This window comes from Anopheles maculipalpis, chromosome 2RL (genome assembly GCF_943734695.1).
Source record: "Anopheles maculipalpis chromosome 2RL, idAnoMacuDA_375_x, whole genome shotgun sequence".
NCBI classification, from domain to species: Eukaryota; Metazoa; Arthropoda; class Insecta; order Diptera; family Culicidae; genus Anopheles; species Anopheles maculipalpis.
This window is the reverse complement of record NC_064871.1, coordinates 10,369,098-10,384,239: the sequence shown is the minus strand read 5'-3', so window position 1 is coordinate 10,384,239 and position 15,142 is coordinate 10,369,098. Positions and strand designations below refer to the sequence as shown.

At 47.2% G+C, this 15,142-nt stretch overlaps 1 protein-coding gene across 3 annotated transcripts in view; it reads right to left on the bottom strand.

The window, feature by feature from the left end:
* The window catches only part of LOC126556583 (uncharacterized), a 78,728-nt gene continuing 63,586 nt past the window's right edge, over positions 1 to 15,142 (bottom strand). For all 3 annotated transcript variants that reach the window (XM_050211910.1, XM_050211912.1, XM_050211911.1), the window contains 11 exons: positions 5,574 to 5,663; positions 5,315 to 5,510; positions 4,594 to 4,983; positions 2,953 to 4,053; positions 2,418 to 2,593; positions 2,183 to 2,245; positions 913 to 1,405; positions 619 to 727; positions 409 to 541; positions 237 to 335; positions 1 to 168 (listed from right to left, as the gene is read on the bottom strand). In XM_050211910.1, the coding sequence (XP_050067867.1) occupies positions 3 to 168; positions 237 to 335; positions 409 to 541; positions 619 to 727; positions 913 to 1,405; positions 2,183 to 2,245; positions 2,418 to 2,593; positions 2,953 to 4,053; positions 4,594 to 4,983; positions 5,315 to 5,510; positions 5,574 to 5,663 (3,016 nt within the window). In that variant the 3' untranslated portion in view covers positions 1 to 2. The remainder of the gene's footprint in view (positions 169 to 236; positions 336 to 408; positions 542 to 618; positions 728 to 912; positions 1,406 to 2,182; positions 2,246 to 2,417; positions 2,594 to 2,952; positions 4,054 to 4,593; positions 4,984 to 5,314; positions 5,511 to 5,573; positions 5,664 to 15,142) is intronic.

Sequence of the window (15,142 nt, the reverse complement as noted above, 5' to 3'; positions counted from 1 at the left end):
TATTAGATTGCTCTGGTAACTGCTGGCTGTTGGCTGGTACCGGTGAGCACCTTGTTGGCGAACTGTATGATGGCCGCCGCCGGTTGCGTTGGTTCCAGCTCGCAGAACACGTGACACTGGTTGTCTGCCGACGAGGGCGATCGCTTCGCAACGAACGCGAACATGCGCCTAAAAGGAAGAGAAAGAAGTGATTTTATAAAAGTGATCTTGAGAAGAACGCTAAAAGGATTGCTTACTTTGAAGCGGGAATATCCCCGGTGGTCGACTGAATGCTCCATCGACGGTCGTCTGGATCGAGCGCACAGAATGACACATTGTTCGATGGATAGTGCCGTCTGTATGGAAGAAAGAAAGGACATGAGTGTTAGTGGATCACTATTTTTGCAAGGCATTACTCGATAACTGTACCTAAAGAACAACTGTCGCGTGTTGTCGGTCAGTGTAATTCCCTGCAGAGAGGCCTTGAAGTGCACTTGCGTTGGTTTCGGAAGCGGTCGTAGCGCAAGCAACGAGCTGACTGCCTTCCTTATTGCTTGTGGTCCTGTTTTTGAGGGAAAAAAGAGCTTTTTCTTAGTACACGATGATATACGTAAGCAAGCTATAGAGGAATGTACCAACCTGTGAGTGACTCTGTGTCGCAGGTGAACAAATATAGCACATTGCAGGCTGCACCTTGCTGAAGCAATTGCTGCTGCGCCGGTGTCTGATGCTCCATTTGTTGAAGGTCCTGTAAAAACGAGCGAAAAACAACGGTTAGAAACCATTTTTGCCTGCTCCCACAGAAGGCGCAAGAGCTGCTAACGAAAGCAATACACTAAATTGCATACTTTTAGGCGTGTTATGAAAATGAATTATTTTTTGCTCTAATTTTTAACTACCGGTGTTCGTATTTTCACCGCCACAATCACTTACCATATCGGGGATGATCAACCGACACGGCAGGGCTAGGGGCGTTATCGAATGCTGATACACCAGCGCAGACAGTGAGGTGAACACGGGCTCATTGGCACAGCCCTTCAACCGGACGCCGCGGATCGTTGGCTCCACCAGGAAGTGTCGCACCAGCTCCTCACTGTTCGGTCCGGTGTACTGGACGCCGGGTGGTGGATGATTTACCTTCACCACCAAACCGTACGCGTTCGCGAACGTGGTCGAATCGCGCACAATAAACGTGCCGGGTGCGGCATTGCGCAGTAGGGCGATCGCTTCCTCGCGGCTAATATTTGGCTTGTACCAGTATTTGGATGAGTCGCGGGCAAACTTGACAAACTGCGGGGCCACCTCCTGCGGTTCGCTGTTCGCGTTCGAGGTGGTTGAATTGCGGCGCGATGTGTAGCAGGAGAGGGTTTCGTTCTGGTTGACGATCTCTTGCGTTCGCTGGTTGCCAGCACTGAACAGGTCCTTGCTGGAATTGGAGTGAATTCGTTTACTATTGGACTGTATTTCCATACCGAGACAGAAGAGGATTCCCACATGTACGAAACAACATTGAACAAGACCATACATACAAACACACACACACATGACATTGGGAGAGTTAACTTGTTTTTAGTTGCATTGCTTTGTGGAAACGATAAATCCTTGTTAAGGGTTAGGTACTGGCGCACAAGACTCCTACTACTGCTACTACTCACTCATAGTAAAACGTACATCCCTTGGCCCGTTTCTCAAGGACCGGTGCAACGCACTGAAAGAGGGATGCTTTGGCAAGCGCAAGCTTTTCGAGATGTTTGTATAGCACATTTTTTCTGCAATCTCCCAAGGAATTCCCCGAGGCAAGGTAACGGTTCGAATCGGAAAGGAATCGGTTAATATTCGAAGGCCAACTCTGTACGTCTACACCCCCTCCACATGCTTGTGTTGATCGTGTGTTATTGGATGTTTGTTTTGTTTAGCGCATGAGCAAGTGTGTTAGTCGAGTGATATTGGCAACGATCCAATATGCAGAATGGGTCCTCCCACTGATCAGTTGATGGGGGATTCGTCGTGCAACGCCCATCCGATGGCTAGAATGTTAGCGAGAGTGTGAGTCTGTCTCAGAAGAACATAGAATTCTCGAAACCGGAACACCCAAGAGTTCCGAGAGTGCACAACACAACTAACGAACGCAAGGGCGTGGGCACGAATTGCGCCCCGCTCTACTACTAATGTGCAGCAGCAATGGATAAGTTAAAGGCCTAACCTCACGTCGTAGGTCGAAACACTGGATTTCTGGCTTCGTAGCGACCAAGCGGAGTTATATCGTCTGGAAAAAGCCCAAAGACCCGCACACCCACCAAACCGCAGAGAGGAAAAAAGAGAGAGAAGTAGTTGTGTGGTGAGGTGTCGTCGTCTGGTGTGGTTTTTTCTCTGTGTCTGACTGACTGATACCGCTGGCCGGGGACACACTATATCCCACTCGTCCACCTTGTACTTACCGTTGTGATGTCGGACTCTTGGGCGGTAGAGCGGGACTGGAGGTACCATTGCTCAGCCCGTACGGTGTGCGTGGCGTTACAGGGAAGGCCGGCGTTTCAGGGCGCGGTGATCCACCCATCGGTGAGTTGTCCGGTTCCGTTTCCGAGCGGTACGATGAGAAAGATTCTTCGCGTGCCTACAACCAGACAGAGAGAAAATCACATTACACAATGGCCTACGAATTTCTTCTCCGATTTTTGGATCTGATTCCCAAATTGATGTGCTTCTTCATGTCGCTCGCGTTCTTAAGTTTAATGGGGTGCACTGTTAAACATTGACATTAGTGAGCTTTTGGTATGGTGTGATAACAGTTGGCAAGAGAAATCCAAACAAAAAAAACGATGTTTTTACTAAAAGAGCGTAAAACATGGAAAGCATGCTACACAGGCCCAAGATGGAGATGTACGGAGATTCGCAATCAAACAGCCGCGTAACGCTCGCCAACAGGCTAACAGGAAGAGTGATATAATCGTAGAGCGTTTTGTTGAACGTTACCTGATCGCACCAAGAGATCGCATTGCTGCGTTCGGATAAGCTAGGCGAAATGGATGAGATGGTACTGTCGGTTTCGGAAGCAATGCGTCGCACATGGTTATTCATTAGTAACGGATGATGGGGATGATGATGGTGATGTTGCTGCTGTTGCTGTATGTTTGGAGAGCCGTTCTGTGACTGTTGCTGCGACGACTGCTGAGCAACTCCTGTCTCGTTGCTACTTCGACTGGTACTGCGCTGTACTTGGCCGGGCTGTTGGTGGTGACCATTGCTTAGCGTGTAACCACCGTTCACCAACTCTAGCCCGTGGGTCGGATACAGACGATAATTGCCGTTCGCGGTATCAGCGGACGAGGAGGCGTTCTGATGTTGCTGATAGTGGTACAGGTTGCCATTGCGCTGCGTTTCGCTCAGATCGTACTCGGCCAGATTTGCCAACACGTCTGAAAGTTCGCGCGAAGGATGAAAGTGAACCGTGGGCCGCTGTTCCGGATAGCACCCGTTGGTGGTGTTGGTGTTACTGTGACCATCGATCTTGGCCAAATGCTCCTCCGTAACGTCACTCTCCAGTGCTAGTGAGGCGAGCAGCTTGTCCAGCGCAAGCTGCCCATGCCCCATCACATTCGCGGTGGAGGCGTCGTTCGCATGACCATTCCTTCGCTCAATGCCGGCTGCCGGTGGTTGAGTGACCGGTTTCTCATCTACACTACCGTCCGGCGAGGACAGTTCCATCGGTTCCTGTTCTCGCGGTGCTTTGTGCCCATTTCGGTGACAGTAGTCCGACGTTTGATGAAGTTTATGATGGTGGTGATGATGGTACGAGTCGATTACATGATGGGTGTTGTTGTGATTAGTGAGACTTGGAGCACTATTAGCGGACATGGAGGATGAAGACGAGCTGTTGGTAGTTACACTGGAAGTAGTAGTGTTAGGGCTAATGCATGCTTGGCTTTCCACGGTTTGGGTCGGCGGTTCCGACGACGCAACGGACGCCACAGCCGCCGCACTGTTGGTTATTTCGTTTAGCAGGTTATTGAGCTTTTCGCAGTTATCGAGATTATTCAGACTGTTTATGTTACTGAATATTATCTGTTCGGACTCCTAAAAGAGGCGCATGGGAGACACAGAGAAAGAGAAAGAAAAACAAAAAAAAAAACAAAATGGCGTAATGGAATAAAAAGTCAATGATGAAGTAGCGATTTTGAGGGTAAAGAGGTGGTATGAATAGAAAAGGAAAAATAAAACGGGGACACACAAAATTAAAGCACACAATTTTTTGTTAGTATCAAACCTAAGCACAACATACAGCTTTAGTTAGTAGACTCACACAAACAAAAACATTATATAAATGAGAAAAATGTAATAACAGTCGTTAGGGGAATTGGAAAAGAAGTTAAATGAAGATAGAGTCATACAAGTAAGACGAATAAAGATAAAGAAAAAAAGGTTGGTAGATGTTGGAGAGAAGTTTCTCATTGGCACAGCTACAGCAACGATGGAAGTAGAAAATCGTCGAGAAAGAGCGAACCACAACCGAAGAACAGGTACGTTGGTGTTAGCAGAGGTTTGTGGAGTTACGTAGTAAGGTTGGACGGATGCCACGGGCACTGCTGGGTTCACAAAATTCTACACAAAACCTACCAATCGAACCTGTCCGTGTTTCGGAGTTGAATGATCCTGCTCGGCTAGGGACAGCAGTCCACTGCTACCGTTCAGGCTGCTGTTGAGCTGCTGCTGCTGCGACTGATAGTGAGCGCCATTGCCGTTGGTGTGCCGATGCTGTTGCGGTGGTGTCGCCGCATGTTGCTGATCATTGACTGGGCTACTGGCCGCACTACTACTTCCATTGACCGTCTGATGATGATGATGATGATGATGGTGCGTGATCGATACCGAGTTGCCTGTCGACGGTGGTGCCGGTGACGGGGACGATACCGTCGTGTGCGTAGACGACGGCGATGGTGAGGATGCTGTTTGTGCTTGTGCAATGTGACCGTGCGGTGAGGCATTCAAAATGGACATTGGTGCATTCTGAGCATACCATGGTAGGTGGGGTGCAGATTGTAGTTTTCGTGGGTTACGAACGAGTCATACATGTGTGTGATGGATAAGATATTATGGTTGAATTGAAAATCATAACTCATAAGACTAACTGCTAAGTTGCGTAAGATCAGTCAAAGCAAACCAAAAAAGTACAAAATCATTCGCTCCAAAAGGGCAAGCCATCTTAGTCTATAAAAAAAATCGGTGCACATACGCACACACCACTCGACACAAGTGTTACTAAAATTTCGAATTTCAAATCCCAAATTTTTGGCAACCCATTTTTAAACTACTTTCCCCCCCTCCCGATAGTACTCACCCCAATTGTCTGGAGCTTCGCATTTTCGTGTGCTCGCTGTACCGCCACAAACGGACGCTCCGTCGAATGGGTCCTGGTGGTCGTCAGGGTGTGATAGTTCCGATCGTTTCGTACCGGCGACAGTGTTTGGCTGCGCCGATGCGTTGTGCTGTAGACGTTTTCGCCGGTCGGGAATGCCGGACTGCCGTAGTTGTAACTATGTGTCGAAAAAATGGCGGATTTAGTCGAGCAGGAAAAAGGCTCTCGCACTCAACCTTACCTAAAACTATTCGAATGTTCTCGCCGCTGCTGCTCCCGGCGGGCTCGTAGCTTTTGCTGCTGAAGTTGCAGCCATGACTGACCGGATATGCTGCGAAGGAAGGATATGAATGGATAGTTTCGGATTAGAATTAGCACCAGCAATCCCTATTAAAATCACATTATGTCAGCAGCTCAAAGCCTCAAATCCATTTCAGACATCGAATGAGAAAACTCTCTCCACAGTTGGATGTATTCCAAAAAATGTCTTGCAAACGTACATGAAATTGGAACCCATTGCACACAAGCAGTATTATGCGGAGAGAATTCTTTTTTTGGCACTCATCCAGATTAGTTTTTTTTTTTTTCAGATACCCTGCTTTGATTTACACACATTCCAAAAATGAAAAACCACCCTTCAACATGAAAAACCTTAAATTCGTTGTGGAATTTTTGAGGACAAGTAACAATAACATCCATATTAAGACAAAATTATTGTAGGGAACTTATTTGACAGATCATTTTGCTTTGCGGAATGCATACCTTCTGGAGAAATAATAAATTTGTAGGTTTTCGTTTGTTGTTCTCATTGACAGTCTATTGGAATGTGTCTGATGAGCGAAAAATTTGCTCAACATCCCCAAATGGGACGTAGCATTGATTTCACATTCACAGTACGCGGCTCAGGCACATTTTTATGTTTCGAAAATCAGCTCCAAATCAGCCCCCGGTCGGCCGGTTTTCATCTTTTGGCAATAAGAAAGTTGTGCAGCACTTACACGTACACATTCCGTGCGTTCGGAAAATCTCGGTCCGTGCAAATGTGGAACGTACCGATACCGCGCCTTGCACAACATAAAATAAAAAGAGAGTAATGTAAGGTAAAAACGGAACAAACTCCCTCCGACGGCAGGCCACCGTAAACGGCAATTGATGTCAACCGGATCGGAGTCGATGCACGAGATGCTCTGCTCCAAACTGGGCAGCAAGCAGCAGTACGATATCGGACGATGATGGACAATCCGGACCACAAGAGAGGTCTTATTGCCTTTAGGAATAAAAAGGACAACATGGCATCCGTTATGATTCGATCCGTCGAGTCTTGTGGAGTGAACCTCGGTATGGGGATAGGAATGTGGGTACTTGTTCACCTTCTCCTTGTCTTGCCGATTGGCATGATCCCGTGATTATCGGCCTCTTTCTCTGTTTTGCTCTTTGGAGAGGAATTTCACATCCACAACAACCGTTCGGAACGCTCCTCCGAAGGTCATCTATTTCCCTGTGGGAAAAGTGACCGCGCCACATCCGGGGCCGGGATGTTTGCGCACATCGTTGAAGCAACAGGATCTTTCGTCTAGCACCCAACCATACCCAACAGTGTGTGTAAGCCTCTACTGTGAGGCGTAGAGAAAATAGAAGGAAAGTACAAACAAAAGCAAGAACTCTTAATGCAAAAAAGCGAGAGCAATAGGGCATTGGGGCACATTCTACAGGTTACGCAGGTTAACTGCCTGCGATCGTGATTCATTCATGCCGCTCCTATGAGGTTCTTGAGAGGGAAGACGAGGTTGAAGGATTGGACGGGTGATTTGCACTAATTTTAGCGAATACAAAACCATAAAACGAGCACAACGCGAGTGGTCCGCCGCGTCCTACTGGCGCATGTGTAATTGTGATCGGATTAATCATCCGGTACGCGTATGTGGAGCGACACTTGGGAAAAGGCAGACGCGCTCGTCTGACGACTAGTTTACAGATGTTGGGACGCGTACTGATTGCCATCAATTTATTTACAAGCAAAACCATCAGCTGCAGCAGGAAGAATAGGAGTTCCAAGAAATCTGCTAGCAACCGGAATCTGATGCTCTGTAAGTGTTTAGGAAGACACAGAACCTCCCCACGGAGCAGCCAATGAAGTACGAGGACCAACGCGTAGCGCCTCAAGAACGATCGAATAAATTTATCATTCTCAGGGTGAAACGTGGTGAAAACGTTGGTGTAACATAAGTTTTGCCCACACCTACATCACTCGATTGTGGCGGCACTGGGGCGTAAACAAGACGGAAAACAGTAAACCCACGCGAATTCTCTTATATCCACCATCCAATACACTCGCGCTGGGGAGGAGTACGGATAAGTCAGCGGAAACGGTAAAAACGGATGAGATTTCTTCGGTGCGTCTATCAACCGACCTGACCGACCGTCCGATCGAGATCACTTCCGAAAGGTGGAGGTGACTGTAAAGTACAGATCGTGGAATAGTATATCTTTTACGCGATCGTCGCCCACCAATGTCCGGTGGCCCTCAGTGACCCATCCTTTCGGATGATTGCGCGTTCTGGCCGGTTTTAGAGGCAACTGCGGATGACGATGGTCATCGCTGGGTTTGTTTACATTTTGAGGGGTTGGAAAAAGGAAGAGGGAAAATGGAGTTAAAAATAGTAGAATAGCGCCCCCATTCGGACGGTTCATTTGCGTGTCCTATCTGTCTGTCGTGTGGTCTCATTACGTTTGACGCGACAACAACATTTCGTCATTCGACCAACTCTTTATTCCAATGTTCGAACGGTCAATGACAAGACATCCTTCTTTACGGCCAGTGGTTGGCAACTTGTGATCACATCACAAGATCAGAAGTTTTGACGATTCATTCCCCAAAATATGGATGACCTAAATTCTTTGTAGAGTATCCACAAAATTGATATCAAGAATTATTTGATGGATCCGCCTCACTCTTCTTTACACGTTTCTTTCGCAATCCTTGTAGTATTAATCACCCCAGGGACGCTACACCTTGCGCGGATCACTGACACGCGTGTGAGGTCAAACCAGGTACGTACGTTCATGGTTAAAACGTTATTATTTTTACCTCGCGCAGTTACCGTTGCATCGTTTTTAAAATAACCTTTTGCGCAACCAGTAAATAAAGCACACGCGAGATGGATTATGTGTGCGGGTGGAGTACGCACGCAGCAACACAACACGTTTGTGCTCCTGTTATACGGGTGTGGGATGTACGGTTGGAACCTGGATCGCGTCCAACGCACCACAAATCTATGCAATTTGCCCACACACTCCATCCCAGTGTACTACCATACCGGGAACAATGGTATGTGTGCAAGGGTGGATTTATTGGGCAGCTTGTGATTTTTGCTGTTGCTACGATCGATTGGATCTTCGATCGATGGCATTGTACGGGCATAAAAGATGGATGCAATAAATTTGAATCGTTTATAAGTGGGACAACGATTTCTTAGCGATCAAAAGCATTGGATGGGTGAGAAGAAGCACATCATGATTAAATGAAGGAAGGTTCAAATACACTCAAAATGGCGCGGAGTGAAGATGGTCAATTATCTATTTTAAAACAATTTGATGAATGACAATGACAAAATGAGTTTTTTAAATAGGCGTCCCACGCGTTTTCTTCTGACATTCTTCTCTAAGAAGAAGAAATGTCTTCGCAATTTCTTAAGTTTCCGACCACTGCCTTAAACGGTCTAGTTTTGTATCAGAAAATATACGAAAAATATTAAATCAAACACATTATTCGCCAACAAGATTGCAGAAACCAATGAATCACGTTCCCGATCAGTCAACGTCCTTCGAGTTCGTTACGATCGCCCACCTCATCAAGGACTCTTGCGCGGTGTGTGAGCACGAGCTGAGAATCACTTGGTGTCATTTCCGCTTTATAGGGGTTTTTTTTTCTTCTTCTCCACCTCGCGCTCCACGCAGAGGTAGAAGATTGTTGCAAAGCAGGTCTTTACCTAATTTGGGCTGGTCTGGAGGTGAACCGGAACAAGGTGCTGTGAAGCAGCAAGTGCGCTCGTCCGTAATCTAATCAAGGGCGCACAGTGAGCTCCCAGTTTGTTGCTGCAAGTGCTTAAGTTTTTCGCTTTCGTTGACGTTCAAGGATGTTCAATGACCGGTACCGGTAAGGAGTGCAGCAATGTGCGGTACAGGGGAAAAAGTCGAAGGTCGGACCGAATGTTGCGGCGATGGTTGGCGCCAGGCAGATGTGATTCTATAATTAAATGACCATAAAGCATTCATGATACACGGGGATTATTCACCCAGAATGAGGTGTTTCCCTTAAATGTGATCGTATTACATGGGTCGTTGGGTGTAATGTAAGCCGACTTGAAGTCGATCGATGAAGTTACCATATAGAGAGTGAGAGATAAGTTGAGCGGTATGAAATGCAATTGATGATCAATAGAGACTTCGCCTCGTACAGTTTATCTGGCTATTAAACGTTATTGCTACTTGACGTAATAATGTGTCCCACTAGCGACTACGCTACGTCTTACGCTGGTCAAATCAACCATTACAAAATGCCAAACACACTGGACATGCATCCACTTGCGCTGACCACAATCCAGTAGCCCTGCGCTGTATATTAGCATTTACCATTTAATTGGCCACTTGAACGCACCGATAAATCGTCAATTGATCCCATTATGTTGTGATCGACGTCGACTGTACGCAATCCAAACCTTTCATCCATGATTGGTATGAGCGCGCTCTTGTTTATAGAGGGATTTATTTTAATTTAACATACTAATTTCGACACACCAGTACGCGATAAATAATTCGCGTCCCATTGTGTTTCATCCACAGCTTCGTTTCCTGGAGACCTTGGGGTAAATACCAGTTTCACGGCGATATAGGAGCAAATTAGTCGCTTCTTTAATCCGAACGTGCACAGCAGCAGCAGCAGCAGCAGGTTAAAAACTTGACGAACAGGCCATTCTCAATGTCAACCCTGCGGGACTGTGTGTGATCGTTGAACTGTTGTCTGGACCGGACGACATTAAAGAGGACCCATTTTCTCTGCTACTGGAACCCTGCTTTACTCTACCGACGGTACCAAGGAATAGTTTTCCGCTGTGTCTACTGATGGGCTTAGTCGAACGGGACCTAGCAGGACCCGTTTGGCTACGGGAGCGACATTTGATGACAGATGGCGCCTGATCCGATCCGATAGCAGTCACCGTCATACAGACGAACGAATCAAGCATTTCGTTACGTCCATCACCCCCGTGTTCGCCCTCGTTGCATGTGTGCCAATCCACCACAACCACCAGTTGGAACGATTGACGACCGGTGTGTATGCCGCTAAGCCGTCAAACACGGTGGAGAAGGGCGGTTGTGATATAATGTTGCTGCGGCGGCTCAGTAGTTCCCGCGCACTCGCCTAAACGCGGCATCTCACGTGAGTATTATGGGTGCTACACACAGCAACGATATCGCACTAACCGAAACCATCTCTTGATTCTATTTGTTTTTGGTGTGCCTGCTACAACCTCCCCCTCCCCTTCATCGTGCACAAAAGATGCCCATAAATAATGGCGCATGTGGCCCCTGCGCGGTTTTCCCTTTTTGTATTTGCAAGGGAAGCTGGCGGAGGAAAAGAATACAAAATGGCAAACCGAAAGGGGTTAATGCCGACGCAAACTCGACGGCTGGTAGGATGGATGGGTGAGCGCTCGAGATCGAATTAATATCCGAAATCCATTTTTGGGCAAACCCCGGAGGGTGGTTCGTTTGTGACGGAGAGCGAAAGAGCGCTCGGAATGCCCTAGTCTAGGCCACCCGGGGCACGATCTCGGTCTCGATCCGCGAGAACAGGCTAAACGGACCAGCGCTCTTCTGCTCGATAGTAACGCCTGTAGAGAGTTCGCAAAAGTCCCAACAGAGTTCAGCGGGATGATTTACGTCTGTTTGACGTTTCGCTTAGCGTACGCATTGGAGCATTGGTTACACATGAGCAGACAAAATCCTGATACTTCGGAAGCGAAATTGGCTGCTGGAAATTATCTTGCCAGGGTTATTTTCGATAAGAAAACAACAACACAGGACACAATGTAACGACAGGAGTGGATGCGTTGAGTGCAGTAATGGTTTGTTTGTCATACACTTTGACGCTTGTGATGCAACGAATGCATTGGATAAACTTGCTGATACAAAGTATGCTATTTGTGGGATGCTTACTCTTGACAGGGTACTGAAATATGCCGTAGTATACCTGTTATCTCTCAGACGAAATCAGGTTGTACAATGTGGCACACTTGTGGGCTTGTTGGTGAAGAGGTCGTCGTTTGAAGAGTAATTATTGGTAAAGCCTTTTTTAAACCCTTCTGAAACAGGTACGCCACTCTGCACCATGTACGTGACCTTGCCATCTCATAGCTTGTAGCTTAGGGACCGCCAAAAAATTACATTCCAGAGATTATAATACGTTGCTCACACCTTGCGAGTTAACAAGTCAAAATGGTCTAAGCAAATTTCAATACAAGATTACCGAACATACCGAGGTGTTATCTGGCAACTGATAAGCCATGCAAACAACCAAAGGTGATCTAAAAACGCAAATGCCGCCTTACGTGAACCGTTTATCAGCGTCCGGAAAGGCAAAAAGAAGTAACAAAAAAGCACCACAGCGTGTCTAACAAAGGAAGGATTTGTTTGTGCATTAAATCCGCTTCCTGTCTCCGAACATACCTGTCACAAATAAACGTTCCAAATTTATGGATTCTTCTATATGAGGTGCTGTTAGTATTGAAAAGTTGTCCCATAACTTCATCCCCGAGGGGGTTAATGACGAAAGGCGCCTAAAGAGCTGTAAAAATGCTAAGCTCGCGTCATTTTTCGGTGTTCGGTTTGCTGTGTAAAGTTCATCAACCGGTTTGTGAGGGTTTTTACTACTTTTTTTTTGCGAACGTCGTATCACGTCCACTTAGACATCGTGCAAAGTGCCCTGTGGAGGCGTCACTGTCAACTACTAACAGTACGGGACAACCTACACAATAGCGTGCGCGTTCTCTACATAACCTGTGTGCGGTTAGCAGCTTCTGCTGCTGCTTCTAATGGCGTCTGCTTCAGTATAGAAAAAAACTCCTCTCATGATCAGCAGCAGATGATATCGTCGGAGATTGGTTACCGATTTGGCGATGATGTTTTGGTCTGTTTTTTGACGAACCCCATCGTATGCCAGTGGGTTACGCGAAACCAGCTGATAGGTAGGTGCGTTTGCGTGCGCACAACAAAACAAGGCACGTCATCGTTACCGATTCCTATCGAATCTATGATGCTCGATCTATATATCGGTGCCGAACTGCGTGGGATATCCGCCGTGCTTGGGACAAGAATTATCGATGGACATATTTAGAATTTTTATGAATGAATTCCCGCAACCGCCAATGCCAAGGTGAAATGACGGTTAAGCATTGGTTCGGTGGCGCGTGTGGGACGATGAGCGTCGTCAACGTGTAAGTCCATTGCTGCCCATTTCCGGACAGATCGAGGCGTCAATCTTTTTGGGTCGAAAATCGAACACTACCCATCGCCGATGACAACGCCGTCGACGTGCGCTTTGAGCTGTCTAATTAAGCAAAAAAGAACCTGTTTTTCGGACGATCGGCATCGTTTGGTGTGTTTGTTCGGAACGGTTCGATCGTAAATGCATTCCGAGTGCAGCCGTGTTTCGTGCACCAAACAACAAAGAAACGCCCCAACAGCGTTGTTGGGTGATGCTGATGGGGATGCAAATATTTCTTTGGGTGCACTTGATCGCGGGTTCGATCGCGCCTACAGGTTTGCCGCCGCAAGCGGTCAGGTTCGTTCAACTTGCTGCCTTTTGCGCTGCCTTTCGCTAATGAGCCGATTTCGACAGCTATTTCGACGGGCAAGCGGCGAGCCATGGCCAGAAGGCTGTTCTTGGCTTTCTGGGACCGGTCCAGCAGGATTGTGTTGGAGAGTGAGTAGGCGCGAATGAGTCGAAAGTCGAACAGTTGGACAGTATGATGTCATGCGCAAAAGGTGACATTGTGTAGTGTTTGAGGCTGAGGCTTTTATCTGCTTTCTGGAGCTGAGTGTTTCTTGAAAAGAAACACATTTTTAAGTGGCCAAAGTTAAAGAATTCTTTACAAAACTCACAAGTAATTTAAAAAGAAAACAAACAAGGTGATCTTCAAAATCAATCACTCAATAAAATCATCCGCGCACAAAAACACACCTTTTTAGGTACGTTCGCTCCCCCACCACACACGTGTTTTGATATGTGGCCAAAAAACGTCGGCTCGCAGCCCACGGTTGCGGTTTTCATGCGCATGTCACACTCTGCGCTACTTCTTCTGCTTGCCCTTAAACGTCCCGCCCACGCACATACACATAAAGACGCTATGTGCGGCCATACTTGATCCGCACAAAAGGTACCAAAGTCGCGCCGCCCAACCAAGCAAATGTTTATTCTTCATCATCGTCATCATCATCGTCCAAACCTCCATCAGCTCTATCGCTACCCTCTAGGGGAGCTTCCGGTCGGGAGGTAAGAGAAGAAAAAGTGTGGTAAAACGTTTGCCTAACCTTGAATTTAACGAAAGCAGAAAATTTGAAAACTAGCGCACTCAGGGTTCCTCTATTTATAAATTCGGCTTTTTCCCAAACCCTCTCCCGATCCCCAAAACTCATGGTCTGGCTGCCGTACTCATTGGAAGACGATGATGGGGGTCTGTTAAAAGGGATCACAGGGTGCGGCAACTAGAGATGGGATCGTAAATAGTTTACCTCACTGCAGCACTTCCCTCGCAAGTTGCTTGGTGCTTATCTCGCGCTTGACGCAATTCGCGTGTGCCGTTAGGACGATTCAATCAAAACGTTTGGCAAACATAGAAGCGGACAGCATTTGGAGCCCTTGAGACCAAGCAGGCAACATTCCAGATGTGAACACTAGGGTTGAGTTGAAAGTGAAATTTCTATCAATTATCCTAGGGCTCGACCAAAACGGACGTTGGACGCCATGTCGTAACTAAGCGACGCAGACTTCCAACATCCTCCCAGGTCATGGGCGTTATGTGGTGCTCTGTACTCGTCTGGATGGAATGGTACGTATTTTTGGAACACGTCGTGATGACGGTGTGTCCTCTCAGCAGGGAGAGTTCACATGGCCAAGGACGCAAAAACACACCGCGCAGGCAGCAACGATTCGCCGCGGTATTTCCGCTTCGCTGGGCCGATCGAATTGCTTGTGGCGCACACCTGTGTCGTTCCCCGAAAAGTGTACCTAGCCATTACTCATGCCACACGTGAAGGTGCGAATCTTGCTGTTCCACCCTGGTGCGAGTGTGTCCTTCCGTGAGGGTCTCTCGAACCGTTTGCTCGGTTTACTGAAGCTTCTGCTTTTTACTTCACATCTCACTGTTGAAGATGAAGAGGTGGTCACACTGCTTGATCGTCTTTTTGTTGACATTGTATGGCGCACGCATAAATTAATGAACTCTCCACTCCCCAGCACACATACAACACACACACACAAACACACGTATCCCCCACAGATTTATCCACTGTTTACAAACGCCAATCGTGAATGCAATGAAAACGGTTCCTTCTGCTATTCGGTTCACATTGGCCCACTGCACGTTGAATATTCTTCCACCCTTGAGACACACACACACACACACACACACCCCGATCAGAGGAAGGCGTACGTGTGGACCCCATGAAGGTCGCTTTTTAATTTCACTCGAATTTAATTATAGGATCACACAAGTTTTTCTTCGTTTCCCGGGGTTCAATGTTCTAAGTTCA